The sequence below is a fragment of the Alligator mississippiensis genome, chromosome 13 (assembly GCF_030867095.1).
Source record: "Alligator mississippiensis isolate rAllMis1 chromosome 13, rAllMis1, whole genome shotgun sequence".
Classification (NCBI taxonomy): Eukaryota; Metazoa; Chordata; order Crocodylia; family Alligatoridae; genus Alligator; species Alligator mississippiensis.
The window spans coordinates 56756515-56781776 of NC_081836.1; the positions used below are offsets into that span (position 1 = coordinate 56756515).

At 43.6% G+C, this 25262-nt stretch overlaps 1 protein-coding gene across 3 annotated transcripts; it reads left to right on the top strand.

Moving 5' to 3' along the window:
- Positions 1 to 6479: 6479 nt before the first annotated feature.
- On the top strand, positions 6480 to 25029 carry LOC102564696 (uncharacterized). Of its 3 annotated transcripts, XM_019494583.2 has the most exons (20): positions 6480 to 6584; positions 7321 to 7431; positions 9353 to 9482; positions 9992 to 10085; positions 11176 to 11326; positions 11438 to 11600; positions 11836 to 11961; positions 12505 to 12567; positions 14263 to 14385; positions 14763 to 14918; positions 16061 to 16114; positions 16375 to 16592; positions 17451 to 17527; positions 18645 to 18755; positions 19581 to 19667; positions 20736 to 20843; positions 21062 to 21183; positions 22300 to 22422; positions 23387 to 23429; positions 23847 to 25029. In XM_019494583.2, the coding sequence occupies exons 2-20, from the start codon at positions 7326 to 7328 to the stop codon at positions 23922 to 23924; spliced, it is 2133 nt and encodes a 710-aa protein (XP_019350128.1). In that variant the 5' UTR covers positions 6480 to 6584; positions 7321 to 7325; the 3' UTR covers positions 23925 to 25029. The 3 variants fall into 3 exon arrangements, with proteins under 3 accessions (XP_019350128.1, XP_059572959.1, XP_006276070.2); XM_059716976.1 differs by lacking the exon at positions 6480 to 6584 and having other exon boundaries at positions 6979 to 7431; XM_006276008.4 differs by lacking the exon at positions 6480 to 6584 and having other exon boundaries at positions 6979 to 7431; positions 12508 to 12567.
- Positions 25030 to 25262: the final 233 nt, after the last annotated feature.

Sequence of the window (25262 nt, forward strand, 5' to 3'; positions counted from 1 at the left end):
GTGCAGCGAGGCAATGCCTTCCAGTCCACCTGGAGCAGATCTGAAGGGGTGACCTTGAAGCAGAAAGCTGACTCCCTCTCATGACTAATCCCCCCAGCCATCAATCCCTTGTACTTGATTTTTAATCAAAGCAGATCGCTAGTCTGTTTGCAATATTTCTAATGGGACAAAATGAGCCCCAATTATAAAGACAATAACATCATGAAACAGTTTAATACCCAAATCACTGCCAATTATTCAACTGAATTGAAATGCAACCCCAGCACACAACGTGAAAGCACAGGATAAATGTATCCGAGGACGGGCTTTCGTAATCAAAGTTTTCTCCATGCCAATGGAGAAAAGGTTATAGCGTAAGCCAGACAATATATGGCCATGCCAGATGTTAAATATTATTGACAGCCATCAAATGCAAAAATACTAATACTACTGGTTTCAAAGTTATGCCACCAAGTTTGTAATCTGTGCAATGGACTTAAGTATTCCTTTAATTTTCTGCCTGTGGATAACAGGCGATTTGGATTAGCTTCCACTAAGAATAATAGCTTCCTAATTCTCAACATATGAGCGTAAGTACCCTGCAACATCAAAAAAATGAGGCCATGTTTAATACGTAACATTTTAATGACTTGCGTTCTTAAACGATGTTGCTTCACGAGGCCTGCATAATTAAGCATGGTAACTGTCTGAAACCAATCTACTTGTCCTGCATAGCGGAGAACGCACCCAGGCGTTCTGTTACCACCAGATGCAAAACAATGCAAAAAAAAATGCCCAACCCTAAAAAGACGTCTTTTTCACAGATTTGCCCCGGAAATAGATCAACCCACCCCCTCCACCCCAAACTTTGCATTTTAGAAGTTCCAGCCATTTCTTTTGCCAAGTGTCTGTGTGGTCTCAAACTGGCTGTGCTATACAGGGGTCTAATTTGCTCTTGCCTTGCATCTTCTCATCTCATGCCATCAGCTCTGTTGCGTTCGCCACTCTTGTGTTTCTCTGGATTGCAAGTTCCCTGGTGCGGAGGCTGCGTCTTGTATCCGTGCCATACTGGGCACCGAGCACGCAACTCATTAAAGGGCATTTTCCATCCACTTGGCGCTGGCGTAAAATGACTCTGCAGCATGCACGGCAGTGGAGAATCAGGCCCTTTGCTTTGAGACTTAGTCTTGGGAGGATCCTATGGTATTGCTCCAAGGAGATCCCAAGCAAGGCGTGGTTACTTCATGTCTGGAAGGGAAGGTGGCTTTCTCCCTTGTGCCAGGCCAGCGGGAAACATTGGGAGTGGGTAAGGTCGAGTCCCAATGTCACCCATTCCCCAGCATCTCACCCCCACAGCTTAGCTTAATGCCCAAGGGCTGGGGGAAGCCTACAGCTTGCTTCCCAGGTTGCTCAAATCTACCTGTCCAGCCCAAGTTTCAAACTCCTAACAACACTCAACGCCAGGTGCGTTGCTTATAGTTTCGGCTTCTGTCGGGACTATTTTACACAAAATAGATGCTTTTTGCAGACCTCCCTGGTTGCTTCAAGGCAAGCTAGTGGGAGCTGCAAGTGTCTTTTGAGTAGCTTTCCCTTGAGGGGACATCCCCGTTGCAAAGCGTGAGAGCCAGGAAAGGAGCCTTCCCCTTGGTCGCTGACCCGACTCGGAGTCGCCGGACTCCACTTGTGTTTTTCTTTCCTGACAGCGACCCGCCGGGGTTGGAAACCCTGGACAGCGAGGCTGGGTCAGTTCCTGCCGCCACCCCGGAGGGTGCTCGGAGGATGGAGAAGGAGGCGGGGGAGATGGCCGTGCGGGGAGGCGGGACCCGTCGGCGAGGAAGGGGTCAAAAGCACATCCTCTCGACTGAAGGCAAAAGAAAAATGTTGGCAGGGAAAGCCATGCCACAGGAATAAAAGGTTGTCCTGACTGTTCATATTACCCCACATGGGGTGTATAAAGCTGTCGGTCAGGCTGAAGTGTCTGCTATCCAACGGGGAATAAAAGCTCATTAAAAGTCTAGAAGAAAACCCTATTAAAATACCAAATATAACATCAAGGAGACTTGATCGCCCTCGCTCCGCAGAAGTGTCAGGGTTTGAGGGAAACCAAAATGCTTTTTTTCTTTTTAAAAAATAAATAAATAAATAAAAGGAAAGGAAATGTGTTTTGCGGCGAGCCAGGTGGCGCGCGGGGCAGGTAGCGTGTCAAAGAGCACTGATAATATTTCAGGGCTTCGACTGAAGCCTGAAATAGGAAGGGGGGGGTTATTCCACCTTTGGTGGGAAGGAGAGTGCTAGCACATTTTTGAAGGCTTTCCAACACGGCTTGCATTCATCTGTTTCTTAAATCGAGGGTGCTTGGCTGCAGCCGTGCGGGGGCAAGGAGCATCTTCCGCCTCCTCTGTCTCCAGCCCTGGCTGGAAGAGGACGCGGAGCCAAGTGGGGGAGAGGTGACAATCGCTGCCTTCTTCTGCACTGCGGTTAGGCGGCCTGACGGACCCCAAGAAGGGTCTTTCATTTTGTTCTTGCATTTTCCTGGGGGAGCTGGAAAGAGGCGATGAGAGGAAGGACATCGGTGACCCATCTCCTCTGCACATGAAGTCCTAACTGGAGTCTGTATATCATATTATGTATGACATACGGCTAAGTCTGATTCTAACTGGAGTCTGTATGTCATATTATGGATGACATACGGCTAAGAAGGATACTAACTGGAGTCTGTATGTCATATTTTTATTCAAGTTATAAAAAACGAAGACATATAGATGATAGGCTGCGTCCTGTCCTATATTTTATGCATGTCACTTTATAGAGTTTGCTGCATCCATAGCCCAAGCAGCAAATTCTTGCTATGTGATCCTGTTGTAACAAATGCAAGTCCACTTTAGAGTTTCGTGGTCTCTCTCAACCTCACAGGAACCAAGAGGCACAGGTCATCCCCACTTAAGCCAATAGGGGAATCTCCATTTGCAGCCAGCAGTACGGGGCCTGGGACACACAGCTGATCCCATCCAGTTCTGCACCAGCCTGTCCAGGTCTTTGCTCCCGGACAGATCGGCAGCTCCTCGTTAGTGTTCAGCGAACCGATGGATTGATTAACACTTGCCCGTGTGAAATCGCAGGCTTCAATCCTCTGAGCTCTTTCCAGTCAATTGATCCGCCTCGAGCTTTTCATCAGGTCCAAATCGGCCCTTGATTTTCGGCAGAAAGCAGCAGTAAATATAAAGGGGATGTGAATGTTTTTTTCAAGTGGGCATTTTAACGGTCTGGTTGCTGTAAGTCTCTCCTATTGCGGTCAGAGGGAAATGCTGGTTTTGCTTCAGGGGTTGGTGGATTGAACAACCCCTCCTGCTCCAAGGAGGTTCGTTCCCACGTACCGAAAGGCTGCGTATGTCCTGTGAGGCTGTCTCCCCGTGGCTCGTTGCAGCCACGCGTCATCTCGGCATGCCTGCAAGGAGAGCTTAGCTTTGAGAGGCCTCCTGCCTGGGGCACTGTCACGCCCTTGCATTGCCCCCGTGTATAAAATAAATCAAGAGACGCCTCTTCAAGAAACCGATTCAAGTGTCCCCCTGCGAGCTGGGAACTGTATATTATAGCTGTCTGTCATGGGACACTATTGTTTCCTTTAATCTTCCACCTTTTTCCCTGCCCCGAGATAAAACCTTGCTTATTTCCCACTTCTTTTTTTGGTGGGGGGTGCTTTATTCTCTCTTCTGTTCCCATGACTTCAAATTACGTTCAGCGATGATGTGCGCTATACGATGTACCCGAGTGGTGAGACCATGCTTTGTGTCTATCCCCAGCAGACCACGGTATCACGTCTCAGCTTGTACTGCCTGCCAGGGGTCAGTAGCAAGTGGGCAGCACGATGGACTAATGAGACAGAAATGTCAACGACCTAATGAGCATTCTTCGTTTCTATTTCCAGGCGTGTCCTGAAACATTTCTAGTGCTGTGTAAATTGTGCAAGGTAAGATGCTGTCAATAAAACCATAATTTCTATAAGAGAAATAATCAGCTTCTTTCCTTTTAAGCAGGCAAGCATGGCTTGGCTGGCCGTGGTCCACCAGGCTCTATATACTTAGGGGTTCCTGCCGTGCACCTGGGGTACTAAAATGATGGTGATGCTATAGGATGGGTGTAAGCGGGCATTTGTTGTTTGTTTCAGATAGTAGTAAGCTCCCAAACCGGACCAAAGAGGCCTCCAAACCAAATGTGGCCAGAGATCGTCAACTGAAATAGAGGTAGGTTCAAAGACGACCCGGGATTTGAACCCCTTGGGTGGAGGTACTGTTGGATTGCAGGAAAAAAGCATCACAGAGGTAGCAGACCCAGGGCAGGAGCAGAGAAAAGCTATAGGGACGCCATTTGACCATGTCTCTAGAAAAGCAAGAGAGCTGCTTACACCCTTTCCTGATTAGTGGAAAGAGATCTGGACCCAGGAGCAGAGATGCAGCCTCTTGCAGTTGCATCCAGGGAAACCGGACTTTGTACATCCTTTCTCACCTCTCAGCAGCACATGACTTCATGCTGAATATTCAGACGGCCCCTAACCGCCCTCGTTGTTTCTGGCCATCAGATCATCTCATAGCACTTCTTTCCTCAAGGAAATCTTAAATGTCCTGCCCAAATTCCAGTTCTGCTTCTTGTAATCCACTCTGGCATTTCAGTTCTCTACTTTGTGCCCTCGATATCTGTGTGCAGTTACTGATGCTGTTTCATAGCTGCATTTCATATCTCTATAGACATAGTTTCGTTCTTGAATACGTTCTGTACCTCTGAAATCAAAACCCCTTATTTAAGTGTCAGAATAAGATTTTAGACACCCAACTTTTCATAGGTTCATCCATTGGAAGGGACCTTGTAGATCATCGGGTCCAGTCCCCCTGCACTAGGCGGGACCTTTTATACAAAGACCCTAAAATGCATCTTTTCCTTTTACTAATGCAATGAATGATATTCTCAGAAGTATTTTCAAACTTCTAGGAGTAACCATTTTAGATAACACATTGCGTCATGTGGCCAGCCATTGTATTAAATACCAATTTTATTTGGTATTTGGTCATTTTCTTCCATCCCTTCCAACGTTAACAATACCGGAAAGTGTTCTTCATAGTTATTCTTTAGCAACCATGTCTGGTCAAATCAAAACAGTGTCTGGATTTTCCTTGGGCTATTAAGTAATTGCTAATAATGAGTAATGTCTTGCGAATTACAAACCTACCAGCTGGCATAATCATTGCACTTAGCTTGCTGATTTTTAAACATAAATATTATGTTACACTCCTAATCCGTAGAACTAGAAGATTGTAAGAACATCCTTTTTCACGTGTAATCCCTCCGCGTTGATATTGCCCTGGAAGGGACCGGTTCGATGTGGCAATTGAGCGCTAAGGGCTTCAGAAACGCCAAGTTAATCATTGGAAGTTGCAGAGCCATGTCCACAGCTTTTCGTGCTTTGAAAACTCGCATTTTGCCGGCACATCTTTGCCCCTTTTGGAGGAAAAACAACGGATTGGAAACGACACAGAGCTCTAGTGCCATCCAGTGTCCGTCCAGCGACGGTCACGTTGGAGTCACGTAGCCGTGATGGTCCAGGAACGACGCAAGAGCAAAAGGGGTATCTTTTACTGGACTATCAGGACTCGTAGTAGAGAGGATAGCTTTCATTAAGCCAACAAGATTTTTGCAAAAAAATGTCTTTAATTGCAAGTTTTCAGGCACAAACATTGGAGATCGGTTTGATGATGCAAGGGGTTTTGTGTGTCCTAAAGGAACGTGCATTGGCACATGAAATATAGGCAACCCGTTGGACTAAGGTCTGCTGTTTGGTGCCATCGGAGCTAAAGAAATGCAGTCTCAAACAGAAATGCAATCAGGACTCGTCGTTAAAATGATATCTTTTATTTGATCAACAAGATTTTTGCAAAAAAAAAAAAAAATTCTTTTACTTTCTAATTTTTTTTTATTTTTGTTTTTTTGCAAAAATTTTGTTGTTGTAATAAAAGATATCGTCTCGGCCATGAGTCCTGATGGCCTTTTGCTGTAGACCAATACGGCTACAACCTGGATACCTAGAAACTCTAGAAAGTTTATTTAAACCAACTAAGGAATTGCAAAAAATGTATCTTTGCATTTCTTTTTTTGTCTCGTACCCGCAGCCCTCCCATTGCAGCAGGGGGGGTGGGAACCCTTGGGAATTGGGGGGCAGCTGCTGCCCTTTGACCCTGGGCAAAGGTCAAGCTGGGGGTGGCACGGGCACATTGGCGCTGCTTCTCCCTGCCCTCATCCAAAATGGCTGCCGCGGCCCCGCCTTTGCCTCTGCCCTCGTGCTGGCCCTCATCTAACATGGCCGCTGCGGCGCCCCGCTTGCCCTCAGTTCTGCCCGCACCCAAGATGGCCGCTCGCCGTCAGGTGACGCGCGCCCTCCCTCCCGCCCGCGCCCAATCCGAGTGGAAGCGCTGGCACCGCCCGCGCCGTTGGCCCCGCCCCCCCCAGCGGAGTCCCGACCCCGGAAGTAGTTCGCTTTTGAACGCTGGCGGGACGAGGGGCCCGCGGGAGGCGGCGCCGGGCCGAGGTCGGGCCCGCGGGGGGGGAGGGGCCGGCAGGTATGCGGGCTCCAGTGGGGGAGGGGCGGGGGGCTCCAGGGGATCCGGTGGGGGAGGGGCGAGGATATGGGCGGATTCCAGGGGGGAGGGGCAGGCATGTGGGGGGGAACAGGGCTTTGGGGGGGTTCCAGGGGGAGGGAGGGTGCTCTGGGGGGGAGGGACAGTCGTGGGGGGGGGCTCTAACGGGGGAGGGGTGTGGGGGGGCTGCAGTGAGGGAGGGGCAGGGGTGTGGGGTGGCTCTAATGGGGGAGGGGTGTGGAGGGTCTCTAGTGGGCCAGGGGTTTGGGGCTGATGTGCGGGGGTGGGGCGCAGGCGAGGGCGGGGCCTGGTGATGCCCCGGGGGGGAGGGGGGGGCGCTGCCAGTCGCCCCGTGCTGCGGGTGCTGGGTGCCGCGTGTCCCGAGCTGCTCCAGCAAGGCGGAGGCCTGTCGTCCGTGGATCGGGGCAGACTCTGCTTCTCCCCCTGCCCCTGGAAGGGCCGTGCACGAGTCTCCTTCCCTCCTGGGTTTCAGTTCCCCTTGCTCTGCCAAGCGCTCTGAGGCTGAAGACAGATTGGGAGTTGATCCTGCCTTTAACTCGCCCCCAAACAGGCGCTTAGTCCTCTGCGTCTGCAGCTTGAATGCCGTTGTGCCCCATTTGCCCTCCCTTCCTCCCTCCCTCCCCACCCCCGACTCAAATGCCACATCTGTTTGTACCCAGCGACCTGCAGATGCAAAGAGGTTTCTTTTTGGGATTAGGTACCATGGAGCCACTGCCGGAGGACGGTGGAGAGGAGAGCGTGATCCTGATCAGTGACGACGAAGCTGAGAGCACGCAAGGGACTTCAGTTATATTTGTCGAGCCCTCGGGTAAGTGCCGTGCTTCTGTCCTCGGCAAAGCTCTTCAGAGGCATGTCGTCGAATGAGGATCGTGCATCTGCTTCCTAACCTCGCGGCCGGCCTTTTGCAAATTTCAAAACGATCAGAAAGTGTGAGAACAAATATGATTCTCTCTTGTCAAATGCGCACCACCCAATCAGGAAAATAACTGAAAGGGGCAACAATAAAATAGCCAGGCACTTGGAACGACACGCACTAAACAAGCTGGAAAGATGACAATCCTTTTATCTCTCTGTCCGCAGCTGTAGCTCTTGCATATAACAAACACAAATGCAAAAAAATGTTCTCTATTTACATCCATTTTGGATAATGGCATGATTTGCCTAACAAATTAAAGCAACATCAGTCCAGATTTGTGGCCCATTGCATACATGGAGCAAATCTTAGTTCAGTGCACAAACCATTGAAATGCGTAGCATTTTTCAGCTCTGTTGTGTAATTTTAATGTAATTGTGCCCTGCTTAACTTAATGCAAATGGGGAGGGGGAGGCACCTGTCAAAAAGCTGGTTTGAGGAGCCTTGAAAAGAGCAAGTAAGTTTTGCAGCTGCTATTAGAAGCCTAAAAGATATGGGGAATTAGCAGGCTGGAAACCTAAGAGCTTTTGCCATTTTCAAAGTTTCTTGTATGAGCCCTGAAACTGACTTTCAGAAGCCATGAAAATGTTGGACTAGTGGTTTTGGAACTGCTAATTGGCACTGAAAATAAAAATGTATTTTATTTGAAGAATTGCATCCTCCAAGGAAGCTCATGGCCTTGTTTCAGTCCCCAGGCACCACACGTCAATGGGAATACACTATTTAGACAGAAACTTGATTTTTAGGATGGTGGTCTCCCTCTGTAAGCATCCACTATATTTTTTTCCTTTCTAGTTGAAAATGTTGGAGTGATATATATGTGGTTTTGCTGACCATTTCCCCAAAGTCTAAACTTGCAAAGGGAAAAAAGTTGAGCCTTTTACTTCTTCACAGATTCACAGAAGTTTGGGGTTGGAAGGGACCTCTTGAGATCATCAGGTCCAGCCCTCCTGCTCTGGGCAGCAAAGACTGCTAGGGTCAAATAAGCCCAGCAAGGTGTGTGTCCTTGGTTTGTAGCGAGAAAGCTCTAATAGTAGCTACTTGCCCCTTCTTTTACCATGCAATTTAATGAATCCCATAAACAGGAAAGCAGAAATCGAAGCAAGCTGTTAAGACATCTGATTCACTGCCCTGTGGAAAATATGCAAAGGAATGACAGACATAAATACGTGGCAGTTTTTGTAGATCAGAGCACAGTACTGCCTCGTAACTTTTTGTTCATTTGTTTCAAAAGTTGTTCAAATGCAGGGAATCTTCAGCAACATTTTCACAGGGGAAGCGCCAATAACATCATAGCTAAACAAGTTTATCATTGCATGACATGTCCTGCTGTAAAATGAGCCCAGACCTTTTCAAAACAAAACAGTAAAAGAGTTTCTTTTCAGAGTTTTGCACACCCCTTTCAATCCCTCAGCATACAACTCAATGAAATCCTGAACTTAAATGCAGGAGTATAAGTAGGGGTTTAGGTTGTAGCCGTGTTGGTCTAAGGATATAGGCAGACAAGTATAAGTAGATTTGTTTTTGTTTAAATCATGAATAATGATGTTGATATATGGCTTCAAAGCACCACAGAACTTTTCAGGATCTGGCCTTTGTTCATGTAAAGCTTTTACTCCCTTTAAGTTGCTTTTCATTGTTACTTGTACTGCGGCGAAGATCGTGTTGTGGACAGAGCACTGTGGATTCATCGCTATACAGTCACAGAGCCAAAAGACAGGTCCTGTGCCAAAGAGCTATAATCTAGTTTTGCTTAAAATTACAGCTGACATTCATTATACATTAGAATACATCATAGTTATTTTCCTTTTTACAGAAAAGTCTAGTCTTGAGGAGAAGAAATGTGAAGAGGTGGTGGATGCAGAATGTGAACTACTGGTTACATTCTGCAAGCAAGGGGACGTGATGCCTCATGCCAGATACGACTGCCCGGAGCACCCATTTGAGTATGTTCGGTGGCATGTTGGTTAATACGGATTTTTATCTTCTACAGGGAGCAATAAGAACTTGAGTATGGAAGTGTTGTGGATGCTTTTAATTTCTGTTAACATTTAATAGAAGAGTTATAATGCCAAGTAGTACTGGTCACTTTTTTATGCCCAGGAAAGTTTAAATGGTAATTATAATTAGGGCCTGACAGATTGTTATAGGTTGGTTTTTGCTTTCCTGCTGAACAACATGCTGTTCGGACATACTGTAGTAAATATTTCTTAGAGTCCTTTGCCATTCCTCTTCAAACTGTTTCATTTAGAATTTGATATCAGAGTCCTGGTACCATGAGGCATGGATTTCGAAACTGCTACTACTAATTACTAGTTTGAAACTGAAAGGTTTAAGTCTTACTAGTATAACTTTTAGATGTCTTGTTGAGTCATCTTAACAATTGGAAGCAGAAGTAGACTGGACCAGGTATTTAGTATGAACTAATATAATGCTCTCCTTTATCAACCTACAGGCGAGCAGAGTGTGATACAAGCTTACCCCTCAAGAGAAATGCTGATATCTGCAGCCAGTGCTATTGCTACATTTGTGATAAGCTAGCTTCTGAGGTAAGGAGGGATTGGAGATTTATTTTTTAGGAAACATGGGTCTGCTTTGTCAAAATTGCATTGTGAATTGTAATAGAAACCATTTATTTGGGGCCTGCTTAAAGCAATATATGATACCGCAAACATAATCTTACAATACTACGAATGATCATTTTCCGAGCATTTGTTGGCTTCATAATGCCACTATGACTCTAGTAGAAGTAATTTCAGGTCTGGGCCAAGCAACCCAGTAGCTTGCTTGACCAGATGCTTACCTGGTGTCAGTCGGCAGAGCTTGCTGATTCAGGCAGATTGATGGTGATCAGTGCTGTGCACTCTGGTTAGTTCTTTTCCTAGGATTAGTATGATATTAGGGATATTCAGATATCCTACTGTTCTGCAAAGTTAAAAACAGCTAAAACCCTGGAATTCTTTGAAAATATTTCAGCTCTTTACTCTAGTATTAGGAAATCTTTTAACTTAGAGTCGCAGCTTCCATTTGTCATCATTTAATTTGGCAGGTCTACATTTTCCTCCAGAATCACAAAGTGCTTTATCAGATGCCAGTTAACTAAGCCTCACAACATTGCTTTGAGATAGTTACAAGTATAAAGGCTTTATCTTTCAAAGACCAGGTACTTGCTCTTGATCAGTCCACTGTTATGTAATCGCTTGGCTGAAATGATGTCTCCAGTTGTTGGCTGACACGCCTCCTTCAGCTTTTAAAATGTGTTTTTTTACTAAATGCATCAGGAACAAGCCACTGAAAGAACCATGCACTAAAGAAGAATTGGAGATAAAATTTTCATCCTCATAGCCTGTCACACCTTGGCTATTTTCTAGTGTTTGGTCTTCTGGCTGATGTGTGTCCGAGAAGTACTACTCCATCATTTTTATGCAGAGTATTTATTAAAGAGCCTTATATTAATGCCATCCCTGATTTGGTTATGCAGTTGGTAAAACAACTAGAATTTGCGCCAGTAGAAAGCAGTAGCTCAGTATGGAATATAGCCAGCTATACAGGTATAACGAGACTAACTTCTCTGAGTCGGGGACTGTAACTTTTTCTTTGGTTAATTGAACTAAAAATCCTCTTCCTTTCTTCCCTTAGTGTCAGAACTGGACAGCCCCTTCCTTCTGTCATTCCAATGCACACAACAAAAGCAAATTCTGGAAGGAACAGCGTGATTTTGCCTTGGTGGGTGTTCTTGTAATGTTCAACCTGGACCTCACAGACATAGATGCAGACCTTCGACGTGGAGGTAAAGAGCGTGCTCTCAAGTTGTCCCAGAATGAGACGTCTAATGAGAAGGTCATATTTGTTTCCAAGGCAAAAAAATTTCTACAATTTTTTTTTCCTCCTTCATCTCCAGGTAGTCTGCTGATAAAATTTATTCACAAACTGTCTGCGGAATATAACAAATACCTGCTTGGTGAAAGAATGCTTCCCAATAGACACGAATGTTTCTGTTACACAAAATTGGCACCTGGGCAATGCAATATCTGCTTGCAGCGCCAGACAGAGGTCATATACAGGTAACAGTGACTACAGAGGTTGATTAATTGGCTCACGCTGTATAGTAATTCACAGGGATTTCCCTCTGTTGGTCAGATAACAATCAGAATCATGCCAACCAGTGGTGGCAGAACCAATCTGTGGGGAAACTTGCTTTTCTGCTTGCAGTCTGTTTAGTTGGCCACTTGGACCCCATCACAATCCAGTTTAAACAAACACCTAAACTATTCGCTTAAAGGCTTTTATTTCTTGTAGATATTCTGCTGTTTTCACACTGGTAATGAATTTTTTAAATGAGGCAGACCAAGAGAATCCCAAAACTGCTGCAGTCATGCTTCTGGGAGCAGCCAAAGAAATTGCACTTCATAAGGATCCTTCTCTGTAAGTATTCAGTGCGTTATGTAGCGCAGAGGGGAAGAGGAGTTGAGGGGAATGCATGAGAGATCCTTCATTTCAGTGGAAGGGAAATTTATAACAGTTACAGCACTGTTTTTCAGCTTCTGTTACTTGGAATTACTCATGGCTTTCTTCTGTGACCTTGGGCAAGTCACTTTATCTTTCCATGCCCCATGTATAGAGTGAGCTTGCTACTGCATCTCCAATTCTAGCAGGAGTTTTGTTTCGTCAATTGAGACTAAGCCCATCAAAGCAGAGATGACTGCATTATGCAGCAGTTAGCATGATGGGTTCATTTCAGCTGAGAATTTGGTTCTGCTGTGACGCAAATTATTCTGTTTCCAGAAGGTGCTCTACACAGTGCTTCTTGTTAAAGCTCTGCAAATACATCTGAAATGTGCTGTAGCTAGTTTGTTAGCTCTCATCTGTTCACAGAAATTGTTTCCATCCTTTTGTTTCTTCTCTGCTTTAGTTTTAAACTAATAAGTTTTAAAAACTGTAAGTCCTAATCTATGTGTTTTGTATCAGAAGCTGGAGAAATCTAGGTCAGAATGGATCTCTGAAGGTAGCTGTACCTTGTCTGATGGAGAGGTAAGAAAGTACAGTGTGAATTAGATGATTTGCAGGCTGCCAAGTTTACTGTTTTATTGCTACAAAGGCTAGCTTCAGGCACTAATGGGTTTTTAAGGGGCCCAGCTGTTGAAATCTCAATTTTCTAATATGGGATTCCATAAAAGGGAACTTCTGCCATAGCAAAACTAAAGTAATATTATGTGTATCCTTATTGTATTGGGGTAGCACTACGTGAGGCAGGGCCCAGTCATTGTAGGTGCTGTACAAATACACACCACCCCTATCCTGAGCACCTAAAATCTAAGTATATAAGACACCAGGCTATGGGAAGGCAAAAGAATATAATGAGGTTCACTGGTCAGAACAGTAGGCAGTGGTCTCAGATCACAAATGGCATCCATCATGTTATGGGATTATACATAGGATAGAGCACCACGTCAGCAGTGTTTCGGGGGGTTTAAAAAATAAGCTTCTACATTTCCAGCTGGATCACTGATGGCCAACCAACATAGACTCTGTGGTCTAAAACCCTAGGGACCCATAGCCCAGAAAGGGTATTGGAGTCTATTTTGCTCGAGTATGTGAGGGGCCAGACTTTTAAGAGAGTGTCTAGGCTCTTGACTGCTTGGAAATGGTGATCGTAGAAGCACATGGTATCCACATTTGGCTTCAATACATCAGCCTGGTGACCATTCGCAAGGAGGAGCTCAGTCAGGGACGTAACGTACAAAATTTCCCCCAGAGCCTGGTCGACATCTAGCACACTTTTTTTCTGCTTAACTCATTTCTCATTTTAGCTCTGTGGTTCACCTTTAATACCACATCCAGCAGTAGCAAAAGGTTAATGGAATACGATGATGGGAAATGGCTTTTGGGAACACATTAAAAAAATCCTATTCCTCTCATTATTTCCCTATTTTTAAATCAATGGCAGGTCAAACCTATATCTTTGTCATTTTAAGTGTCTACTTTTATGTTAAAGAGACCATTCCTTACAAAGACAATGCCCTATTTTTATCAACTTTGAAAGAAGAGAAGAAGTGTAAGTTTGCCCCAAACTTCTTTCAGCTTCCCCAGGCATTTCAATGTGAGCTTCCATTTAAGTTAGTTCTGTTGCCGTCAGATGTTTTAATGACTGCAGAGACTTGCAACTCTTCAGGTGAAAGTGGATTTCTTGATCACTCTAAAGCTGTTTATTGTGATGGCGTTTGAAGCTAACCTTAAAGATCCTTAAAAGGATCTTGTCAATTTTAAAATATACTTTAAATATAAACCAGAAATCTCTTACAAATTTTAAGTCCAGTGCAGTTAATGTTACCATTACCATTCTGTTTGTTTTTACATTTCACTTGGCACAGACCGTAAAAACCCGGTTAGTTGCTTTCATTTACAAGCAGTTTGACTACAAAAAACCTATCCGGTTTATCCTACGTTGGCATGATGATGCACTACTTGCATTTCAAATATTCTATGAAGATTTTAATTTTTTTTAAAGCACACTTTCACTGGATTTTTTTTTAAGAGTAATATTATGCTGATTGTAAGCCTTGTATATTAGGTTTTATATATAACCATATTTTGATCAAGAAACCTTATTTGAAATATTTTTTTAGATGCTACAGGGGAGGAGTTATCAAACCAACAGTGCAGCTGGCTTTAAAAATGTTGGCTCATTTCCCTCCCCGTTGAAACTAACTTTCTTCTTGAATGCAGAATTACAACACGGCTGCAAAGGATGCTGGTGCTATGTGACTTCCCAAACACTTTGCATCACAAGTTCATTCATTTTTTCCAGCGTATATCACTTCCTTGTCACTGCTATACCTTCTCAAATTGGTAAGTTTTGCTTGTTAATCACTCGTTAAATGTATTGAAGTGTAAAAGCCAGTCTTTACATGGTCTGTATATTGGAACTTGTAATCTCTTGCTATGGACGTGGGTGCTTTAATAGAGAATTCGGCTGAAACCTTGAAACCCATCCCAGCTTTGCTGTGGTGCCCTTGGTAGATTCTAGTCCATCAACCTAATTTCTGAAGGGAGTTGCTGTAACCTTTGGAAATTCTATAGCAGGTTGTTCAAAATTTTTGTTCTAGAGCAAACAAATGCTCGCTTCAAGTGTTTTTCCACACTAAAGATGGCCTTGCCTTCAACTGTGAACTTTTTCAAAGAGCCCTATAGTAGCCTTGGGAATAACTTCTGTCTTTAACTTCCAGCCTAAATGTTATGCCATGGGATCACGGATTATTGACCACAGTCTTAAAAGGCCAGAACATCACAGGTCAAAGAACACACAAAGGGAGGAAAGTATCTTTGTGGGAAGCATTTCCTGTTATAAGGGCTCGCGTAGAAAGATTAGAAAACCAGCAACAGTAAGTTGTTATCCAGCTGTTAAGAATTTAAGTCCTGCATTATATGACGTTGTACAGTGCAGTGCCTTTGAAAGACTTACAGTCGCCGTTGTGCTACCAAAAAGGGGCAAAACGGAGATTGATCAAAAGCCGAACGGGTCAGCAGTGTTTTCTAAATGTGCTCAGCACTACAGCACCTGTCAAAGGAGCATCTTTTTTTGGTCCAGATATGGAAAAAAGCCACTGCAGAGTTTAAGTCATTCTCCCTCTACTCCGTTGTCACCCGGACAAAGTAGATGTGTGGTTCAAAGCAATATCCCTTGATAGGAATGTGACTGCTTTGCTTTGCTTTGTTTTTCAAGGTCTTCATAAATGAATGATCATGGTTCTGTTCCTTTTTCTTCTTTTCTTTCTTAGCTTTTTTTTCTTTTAATGATCTCTCTGGTTTGGACCCAAGTCTGTTGAGATGCAGTCTCATTATAGTCTGCGAGAGCAGCAGAGAACATCTGAAAATTGCTTCCTATTGTAACCTTTAGTGTCTGGCTTGAGACTTTCTTTTTTAGCTTCTCCCTTTGATTTTCCCCCCCCCCACTTTGGAAGTCTGTGGAAGAAGCATAGCATAGATGATATACAAATTATCAGTGATTTGTTATAAGAGGGAGAGAGAGAGAATGTCCCTTGTCATCTGCCACCTTCATTTTCACTTCCCAGTGGGCGGGAATAATCTTTGCAGTTGCCACATCCTGTTGGTCCCATTTAGGTTAAACGTAAGGGAAGTTTCACATAAGGGATATTAGAAGGGATTTGTATCATTTCTAAAGCTTTCGATTTCTCCAGTATTTTCTGGTACAGAGAAAATGGAAGTTTGTAGTGTTTACCCAGATGGCGTCCCCTGAAATTTCTCTTGCCAGAGTCACAGTGATGACTTTCTGGACTTAAATGTGCAATAACTTTGTTGTGGTGAGTGCGTTTTTATTCAGGTTTATCTGTAGCTTTTGGGTTTGTCAGGACACAACATGATCGCACATTTATTCACTGCCTGCTTCCATCTTTTGTACACAAATGTGGGAGAACTTGTTCTATGTCATTAACTGTGATTGGTATTTGAATAGCGTGTGCCAAATTGTAATGCCTCCTTTTTTTCCCCTCTTCTTCTCCCTTAGCTATAAGGAAATAGTTCGCTACCTGAAAGCTGTGAAATGCAATGACACTCAAGGGTAAATGGCTTTTTTTAGTTTTTCTTTGCCTTTAGAATAGTCCCCATGCAGGCCTTAACCCTTAATAGAATCAAACCTTGAAAAGAAATAAGACCTCAGCTTGCAAACATTTTCTAGTAGTAAAACATGATGTAGTATCACTGCTAACTTTTACTTAATATTACCTGGCCAATGTAATTAGATCAGAATTTTTTTGTAACACTTTCATGTTAATAGCAACATTTGTCCAAATCATCTTTTTGACCTTTTCTTGTTTTCAGGTTAAAAATCTACAAAGACAGAATTCCATTCTACTTGTGCAAAATGGGGGACTTTGTTGATGCTGCCCGCTCACTCTTCCTCCCCTACAGTAACCTGGCATGCTGTACAGCCTGCCGTATAACCTCTACCCAGTTTGAAGTCTACATGAAGATGTTCAAAACAGGCAGTGTTCCTTCTGGAAATGATCTTCGTGACTCAGGGCAGTGGACTGCTGTTGGCAAGTATTGTTTCTTGTTACAGTTTTTGCTTCCGTCCCCACTTGAACACAGCGGCGTGAGGACTTTACGGGAAGTCTTTAACAGACTTTCAGCCCAGCCCCATGCATCCTCTGGACTAAAGCATGGAACTTAGTATTTGCCAAGACCGTTGTCATTTAGATTCTGGACTCAAGCTGAAACTACTCTTGCCATCTGCCATGTGCTGTTTTGCATACAGAGGCTAATATGTGTTGGCAATGAAGCCATTTCATCCCATTAGGAGAAAATGTAGGGTATGAAGCCCTCTTGTAAACCATAGCACAAGTGCATGCCTCAACCTGCTGACAAGTTTATCGTGACCTTGAGTGAATACCTTTGAAATGGAATTCATAGTCTCTGTTCCATTTAATCATTGGTCTTGCTTGCAAGACTACTGCAATAATGGGTTTGGGCACATTTGGAATTGTGCAGTAGGGAACTGATCTGAGACCCCCCGGCTTATTGTACAGAAGCCCACTTAGCAGCTATTAGCAGTATCCCCAGGAGCATGTGGGATTGTGACAGCATGTCAGTACTGTGCTTAAATATTCTGTACTCGATGAGAGGATTTGTTCTGTGTGGTCTGCTATATTATGGCTTCATCAGTTGTATCATATTTTAATTGCTTGTGAAGCTTCCTGAGGACTCTAAGGAGCATATTTCAACTGATTATGATTAGCTCCTGAATTAGGAGAACTCCACTATGAAATTGCTATGGGTGCTTCTAATGTTAGCTGTGTGTAGAAAGTTTTGATGGTTAACTGAATTACTTGATTTTTAAACCAGCATTTAGTTCGGGTCATTTTTGTATCGGGTTTATATTGTTTCTTTTCTTCTAGGATCTCCTTTGAGGAACAGTGTTTTAATCACAAGGGGACTCAAACTCCTTTACAGCAATACATTATTGTACAGGAATGTGAGTGTCCATTTTAATCTTATGCTTCTATAGTGAATGTCATGTTTCTGTATGCTTCCAGAACAGACCTTTAACGGCCTCTTGTTCTGACTTTGTTTCAGCTTTCCCCACAACTTCAGTGCTCTTTCTTGCAAGTGTTGTGAAAATATAATTCATGCCCCACGCTTTGCAGTCATTATCTCTGTTCTGAAGTTGGGGAAACTGAGGCAATGAAGAGCAGTGATTTGCCCAAAATGCTACCATGGTCTGTGGCAAACTTGAGAGTTCCTGGCACATCAGCCCCGCAGATCAGGCCATGGCACCATGCTGCCCCTCCCGTTGATGAAGAGGGAGCTGTCACGCTATGCGAATGGTTGGCTGATTGAACTGGAACCTTGCCGGCTTAATTTTGGCAAATGTCACCTTGTGTGTTGTCTAGTTTTACACTGATTTAATTGAACCACTCTGCTCTGACCTAGACGCATGTAAATACAATTATCCTGCTTGAATGTGTGCAGCCTGCTGGGCAGATCCTCAGCTGATGCAAGGTATCAGAGCTTCACTGGTGTTGACGTCAGTGGAGCTATGATAGATTACCCCAGGAGAGGAGCTACCCCTGAACCTTCGGGAAGTACTGTGTTGAAGCGGAAACATAAGATACTGGGGGAGGTATCAGCTCTTTTCCTCTGAGAAAATGAGGATGGTGCTTTCAGCAGTCTGAGAGGAAGAATGATGATTAGCCCCATGTGCACTGAATATGACACTGAAAGTTATGCATTGGGCATGGCATTTATTGGAAATATTAGTGTTGTAGCTTCCCTTACAATCCTCCTCTAATGGGCAGTCCAGATGTTACCATTCTGTCATCGGTACTTTGGGATCCCACAAGAAAAGGTACACATCGGTATGCCTCATTTACTCACCTTTTGTAGTAGGCAGTACAAAAGAGGGTAACCTTTTTGCAGATGTATATGATGCATTGCCTGTCAAGGGGACTTTTTATCATAAGTATTATGCTTCGTGTTATGTTAGGTATGTTTATTTGTGATGACATTTGCCTTGCTCTGTCCAATTGGACCAAAAACTGTTTTGAAGGACTTTGTGCTTTTTGCTAAGTGGAAGCCTTGCTGTATTTCAGCCAAAATGCTGGAGCACCTTCATCATGGTTCTGGGTAGCGGCACTACACTGGAGAAGAGTGGACATTTAATTCCTCTCTCGCTGAAAGAGCCACCACTTGACTTTCAAGAGGTAACTGGAAGAGCGTTCTGAGATGCAGAAACTGATGACCTGCTTTTGAGTATCACATTTTTTCAACTCGGGAATCAACTTGTGTTGGAATATGAGCTCGCTTTATAATACACCCTTAAATAATGTCGTTGCGTGTGTCAAGTTAACATTTTTAGGGGCAAGGTCTTAACATCATCCTATGAAATTGGCAGCAGCTTTTTCACTGCTTTTGGATGAAGTGTGGGCACAGATGGCAGTTAAAATGTGGATAATTGAAAACTGTTAGTGAATCTCCTGTGGCCTAGAGTAAGTTTAATGGTTGTAGGCTGCCACGAGACTTGTTTCTTTTGGCCCTGAGATGCAGGAGCTCATTTGACTATCTGATAATTATATAGCGGTGCTAAATGTCAGGATGAGCAAATTAACTGTTCTCACAACTGAACGCTTGAGACCTGATTCCGGATCTTTTAAGTTTGAGAAATTACAAAATAAATAGAGGAGGGATTTGGTTTCCTCTGTTAAGGAGGTGCTCTGTGCTGGCCTTGAAGAGCTACTATTTGGGCAGTTGTCTATCTCCAGTGAAAATGTCTGCTAAGCACAGCAAGCCTAAATTGCTTTAAAATACATCTAGGGAGACTGCTGAACAGAATCTGTCACATAATTCAATGAGTGCCATAGACCTACAGCATTTCTAGGGATATACTTTGGACAGTCCACACTTCATGTGTCGAAGTGACACCAAGGACATTAAAACACCACATGTCAAAGAATTGTCTTGGACAGTATTAGATACTTGTCTATCTGGGCCCTCTCTTGCTCCATCTGACTCACTGTTTCCTTTTGCAGAAGGTGGTCTCTGTGTGTTATGGCCTCCTGAATGAGCTGAAGACCAAAGTCAATGTTTCTCTGCCATGTAATTTTTTCTCTAATTCTGTAAGTATGTCTGGGATAATGAGGGGGGCGGGGACTGACTCTTGGACTCTAAATTGCACTGTAGGACATCAAAATGATTTTTGTTTTATTGAAATGCTTTTACAGAGAAGCTGGAAACGTATTAGAAAATGGCATAAATACATATTTTTGCACAGTCTAGCAATTAGAGAAGCAGGGACTGGGATTCAAAACTCCTCTATTCTTGTCCACTGGCCATGACCCTGGCTGCCTCTTAATGTATCACTGCCCAGAATTACCCTTGTATGAAATAGAGGCTGAGCAGACAACTATTTCCATAGGCAAATTAATTGACCAGGCAAGTAAATAGGTCTGGAGCCAAAATGGTGGCTGTTTAGTTATGCTGACGTTTGCCTCCACAGAAGCAAGCACATGTTTCCAGTGAACATCCCCTATAGATATAAAACATCTGGGATTTCTCTAGATTTGAACTATGAATTCAAGCACTGCAGGATACCTTTCAGATAGTGATTTGAGGTTAAATATTCTCATCTGTGCAAGCGAGATTCTCTCTTCAGGGGGCAGAGGCTTGTACGCAGTGCTGTGTTAGTTGCAAGTGACTCGAGTAAAAGTTATTCACCTGTAATTAGGATGTGTTCAGTTTTCTAAAGAGGCCAGTTAATGGTGCTCCTTGTATTTCTTCTGAGGAAATCATGTTTACCTTACTTTCTAATTATGTAACTTCATGAGCCAGGATTATTTTTGGCCTACGTAAGGCGAATTCTATTTCACGGTGAGAATGCAAGACTCTATGAAGCATTTGGAGTGCTTCGGCTGAAAGATGCCACACGCTTGCAGCATTTGCTCTGTTCCCCTTCCTGCACGTGGTGTCCATCACTAAATTCTTCTGTTCTTACGATACTTGTAACCAGCTGTTCCTGCAGTTGGCCAGTTGCGGAGCTCTGAAATTCACTGTGCAAGGCACTCCCAGGTCAGAGTGACCACAGTTAGCACCTGATTTAAGTAGATGTAGCTAAGGACATCAGGTATAAAGCCGGGGAGAAATTTTCTCTCAACGTTTCAGCTTCTGTTTTTCATTTGTGCCCTCAGTTCTGCCTTGAGGCTGGTCTGATTCTCTTGGTGCAAGCAGTGAAGCAGATGATTCTGAGTGACCTTCCGTACTTGAATTCCATTCTAGAAATAATACTAGCATTCGGGGTAAGTCCAAGGCGTTTGGAGTTTCATTCTAATTGATTAGCGCAAATTACGCTTAAAGTCACTTAGCAGCGTGTCAAGCTTCGTGAACACACATTTTTTTTTGTCTGCTGTCTTTAGTTAAACTTCATGAATGATTTCCTCTCTGATCGTGCTAATGAAATGAGGTGCTGCATAATGCAGAATTACATCACTTGTCTGCATTTCTCTTGCCTTCCTAGAATAACTTCTGGGCACTGAGGCTATTATTAGACGGTTTCTCCTATGAAGAATCCATTCTCCATGGCACTGTCAATCTGTTTGTCAGAGATCTGAATTGTAGGAAAGACACAATACTGACATTGTAAGTAAGCATTTTGTTCCTGAGGCCCTGCTGCTTTATTATGAAAATACTTAAAGGCCAGAGCTGTGGGATTTCTCTCTCTCAGCAAAGGTCTAACTAGTAATTGTCTATATTAAATTGCTCTTATAATTAATCCACTAATTGTCAGCAAGGCCTGGCTACTTTATTCATAAAACTGGTCTGAATGGATTATCATTTAAGATACTTAACACCTGTGTGAGACAAAAGTTTTACTTCCTAGGCTGCTGGTTTAAATTAGTCTTCTAAACAGTTGTACCTTTATGACCTCTGTGTAGCTTCCTTGTCTGAATTGATGAGACAGAGCCATGTACCCTTGTTTCCCATGTGGCACTTGTGCAATGAGTTCAGAGTCCCTTAATATACTCTAACAGGTGTTTAGAGCACACACCAACTGCTGCAGCTTCCTTAGCCTGACGAAGGGTTTTTGAACCCAAAAGCTTGCTTGATAACTATTCTCCAACCATTTGGGGTGGTCTAATAAAAGATATCAAATTCACCCAAGGAACCTTGTCTGCCTATATCCTTAGACCAACATGGCTACAACCTAAACCCCTGCACCCTTTTACACATGTGCATACATGTGGAGTATCTGCGTGCTCCCACCTGAAGTGAACAAGTGATGTCTGAGATGACTGTATGTCCGATGTACAGATTTTGAACGGTTTTATTTGTTTTTTATGTCTTTTGATCTTACTCAGAGTTTACTATAGAAATTGGTATCCCTCTTTAAGAAGTAATCATTTTGGATCCCATCTTGGGCAGTGTCTAGGTGATAGTGGTGACCTATAAAACATCTGGAAGTAGTTTTTGATGATTAGAAGCTCTTCTGGGGCTTGTATCAGCCAGTTACAAAAAATGCAGGTAGGAGGAGTAGTTCAGGCTGGAAATATATATTCTGGGGGGTCCTTGCCTTGGGTGTATCAAGGGTTGGAAGTTTCAGGTGGATCTGCAGTTGGTCTGTGTTTATGGTGACATGTTTCTGATTCAAGACTGGGTGAGGAACAAGACAATTGCCTATGAGCCACTTGCACATGTCCCTCTTTAGAGCTTGGTAACGTGTCGTCACATACTTCTTGGTTCTCTTATACTGAACAGGGGGCAAACCGTTGGTCCTCAATATGTGGGTGCTTTGCTCTGTGAATTTCTGACTTGCACCAACGTGAAGATGCAATCCATTGGTGTCTTCATCATCCAGATTATAACAGAGAAATTACATATGTAAGTATGAATATTCACAGTCTATTATTAAGCTATTTTAAGGATTATAACAGTGCTGATTGCACAAAATAGCTGATGCTTCTGCTGTGATTGATGAAGTCGTTAGTTATGGGTTCCCAGTTTGTTTTATGCTTGCTGTTATAGGCAGTGATGAGACGATGCGTTTAGAGTACTACAGTTTGGTTGTATGCTGACTTTAATGTTTCCTTGACAAACTGTGTTCTCTAATGGGACCCACTGATGCTTTCCCTTCCCCTTGCTATCTCTTACAAGCAGAACTTGTAGTTTATCTTTGCAAACATGACTAATAACCAGGGTAAGTCGCCTGTTTTCTTGTTTACCTTGAGAAAACAAATGGGTTTTCCTTCCCAAAGGAAAAGTGCGTTTTCTAGTATTGGAAATCACGGATTGGTTTTAAATCAATAAACTCAACTTTAATAGTAAAAGCATTACTGCATTCCTAAGATTTAAGACTGCATAAACATCTGGTTGTGAAATACCACATCTGTGCATCAAAAGTATGTATTATTGAATGAAAAAATTGGAACCTGTCCCTAAATAGTAGGGATGAACAGAAACAGTAGTGTAGGGGTTAACGCAGCCAGTGCTCAAGCCTTCTACCCCTCCGGCTATCAACATGCATCTATAACGGGTCTTCACAGAATCGTAGAAAATTCGGGTTAGAAGGGACCTTAGGAGGTCAACCCCCTCCTCCAAGCAGGACCAACCCCAACTAGATCATGTCCTGAATTACAGCAGCAGGCCCTGCCTCCATATTCCCATATTCCCCTCTCAGGGCCCTGCAGGCTAAATGATGCAGCTCCACGAGCCAGATGTTTGGCACCCCTGGGTTAAAGGGTTTGGAAATGCCAATTTGCAGGCAAATTTTAATTATCAAGTGGTAAAATAAGAGGAAAAGCTTTCCATATCTCGGAAGTGGACTGAGACCTAGATCTCTTTTCAGGTGTCCATGGGCGAAGCAGCTTTTCAACGTCTTTGTAAATAAAGTAAGTAGCTTTGTATGTCAGGGGGCAGGCTCTGGTATTGTTAATCAGGCCTTTACATCTGTCCCCAGGTTTTTTTTTATTCCTTGCCTGGAAATAGGAGAAATAAAATGGTTGATTTTAATATTTTAGCTGAAGCTAGCAAGGCTGTGATGGCACCTCCACAAAGGTGTGAGGATGAAGAGGGCACACAGAGTATCTAGTCAAGCTGCTCAATAGTCACTGGGCTAGGGGAGGGCAGGTCTTTTGGGAGGGACTGGTTAACTGTGTTATCTCCTCATGGGAGGTGGCTTTAACAAGCGAGGACCCTCCATAGCAAGTCAAGAAGTGAGGCCGTCTTTTGTGGGGAGGGGAGGGGACGGGCAATAAATTGATTTGAGGTCCTTGATGAAACCTTCTAACGACCTGTTCTCTATACAGGGACTGAGGACTTTGCCTCTCGGCCCACCAGTTGACGGTGAAGTTGCCAAGTTCATGGCCGTTTTGGAAAGCCTGTAATATATTTCCTAAGGAAAAGCAAACAGCTTCTACTTCGAGGTGCGAAGGCATTTGCCGACTTGTCTCAAAGCACCTCCAGCGGCGCACACCCGCCAGGCTCAGTGGAGTTCTGCTTGCATGCCTCTTCCCCCTCCTCGGTAAAAATGATCGGCTTTAACGGCTGGCTTGCGAGCAGATTCTGAAAGGACCGATCCATGTCTAGAGCCTGGGCATCAAACAGAAGAGATCCTTCAGCAAATCTCACGTAACAATCCCCGGTCTTCCAGACACAGGAATTTAGCAGTTCTTTTCAGTTTGCTTTTTATTTTCTTGGGGTTGAGGTATATCCGCTTTAATGGGAGTTGAATATCTTGGGGTGGAAAGAGTGACAAATGTGTCCTCCCTTACGAAGTGGAATGTGTGCGCTGATATTTGAATGTCAAATCAGCAGTTCAGTACTTGCTGAGAAAGCAAAAGGTTCTTGGATAAGGGAAACAGCAGACTTATGGACGTCTGACAGTACACAGCGGTGGTAGTAATGTATGGAACTCCTCTTGTATATAGCATTGAACTGTGACAGCGAACCACTTTTAGCTTTGTATCGTCACCCTCCACTTTCCAAGATTTGTTCAAATAATCAGACAAATTTATTGTACTTTGAAGCAGCAAATAGTTGACAAGGAGAGAATAATTTTTCAGGTTTTCCAGACTCTGGACTTCATTTTTATCTTTTACAACTGGGTTGCAGTTGACAGCTGTTAACCTGGTACTACTCCCTCTCTGGGTGACTTGCGCTGCTGTCATAATTTTCATTTGAACAGTTGATTTCTGAACTATACTAACAGAAAGGTGACTAAGGACTAAAGAGCAATCTAGCTACACTCACCTTTCAGCGTTGGTTGTGGAGGGGGAAGTATTTTAATGTTGTGTGTTGTACTTTGCACATTTTAGGCTTGCAATGATTCTTATCTCAAGTTCAGCTAAATTATTCTTTACAAAAATGTCTTTGTTTTGTATTAAAAATGTGAATGCACACCTGCCAACTTTTTATAAGTGCTAAAACAACTCTTGTGGCATCCTTCTCTGCTGCTCATCTCTTTAAATAAAAGGAGTTGCTTATGGAGCATCCCACTGTAAGGTCATGTAGAAGAAAGAAGAGAGAGGTCACTGGAGATCTCTTCTCTCAAATGTGCTTGAATCCTGATGTTCTTTTTGCTCCGCTGTTCCAGGCCTTCTGCTTTTGAGCAGAGATGGCCTCTTGGCATCTCATTTCAATCTTGCAAGACACGAACCATAGCACCACAAGCCTCACCTTAATCCAGTTGCCAGAGAAGGCCGTCCTAACATCTTTCCAAGGAA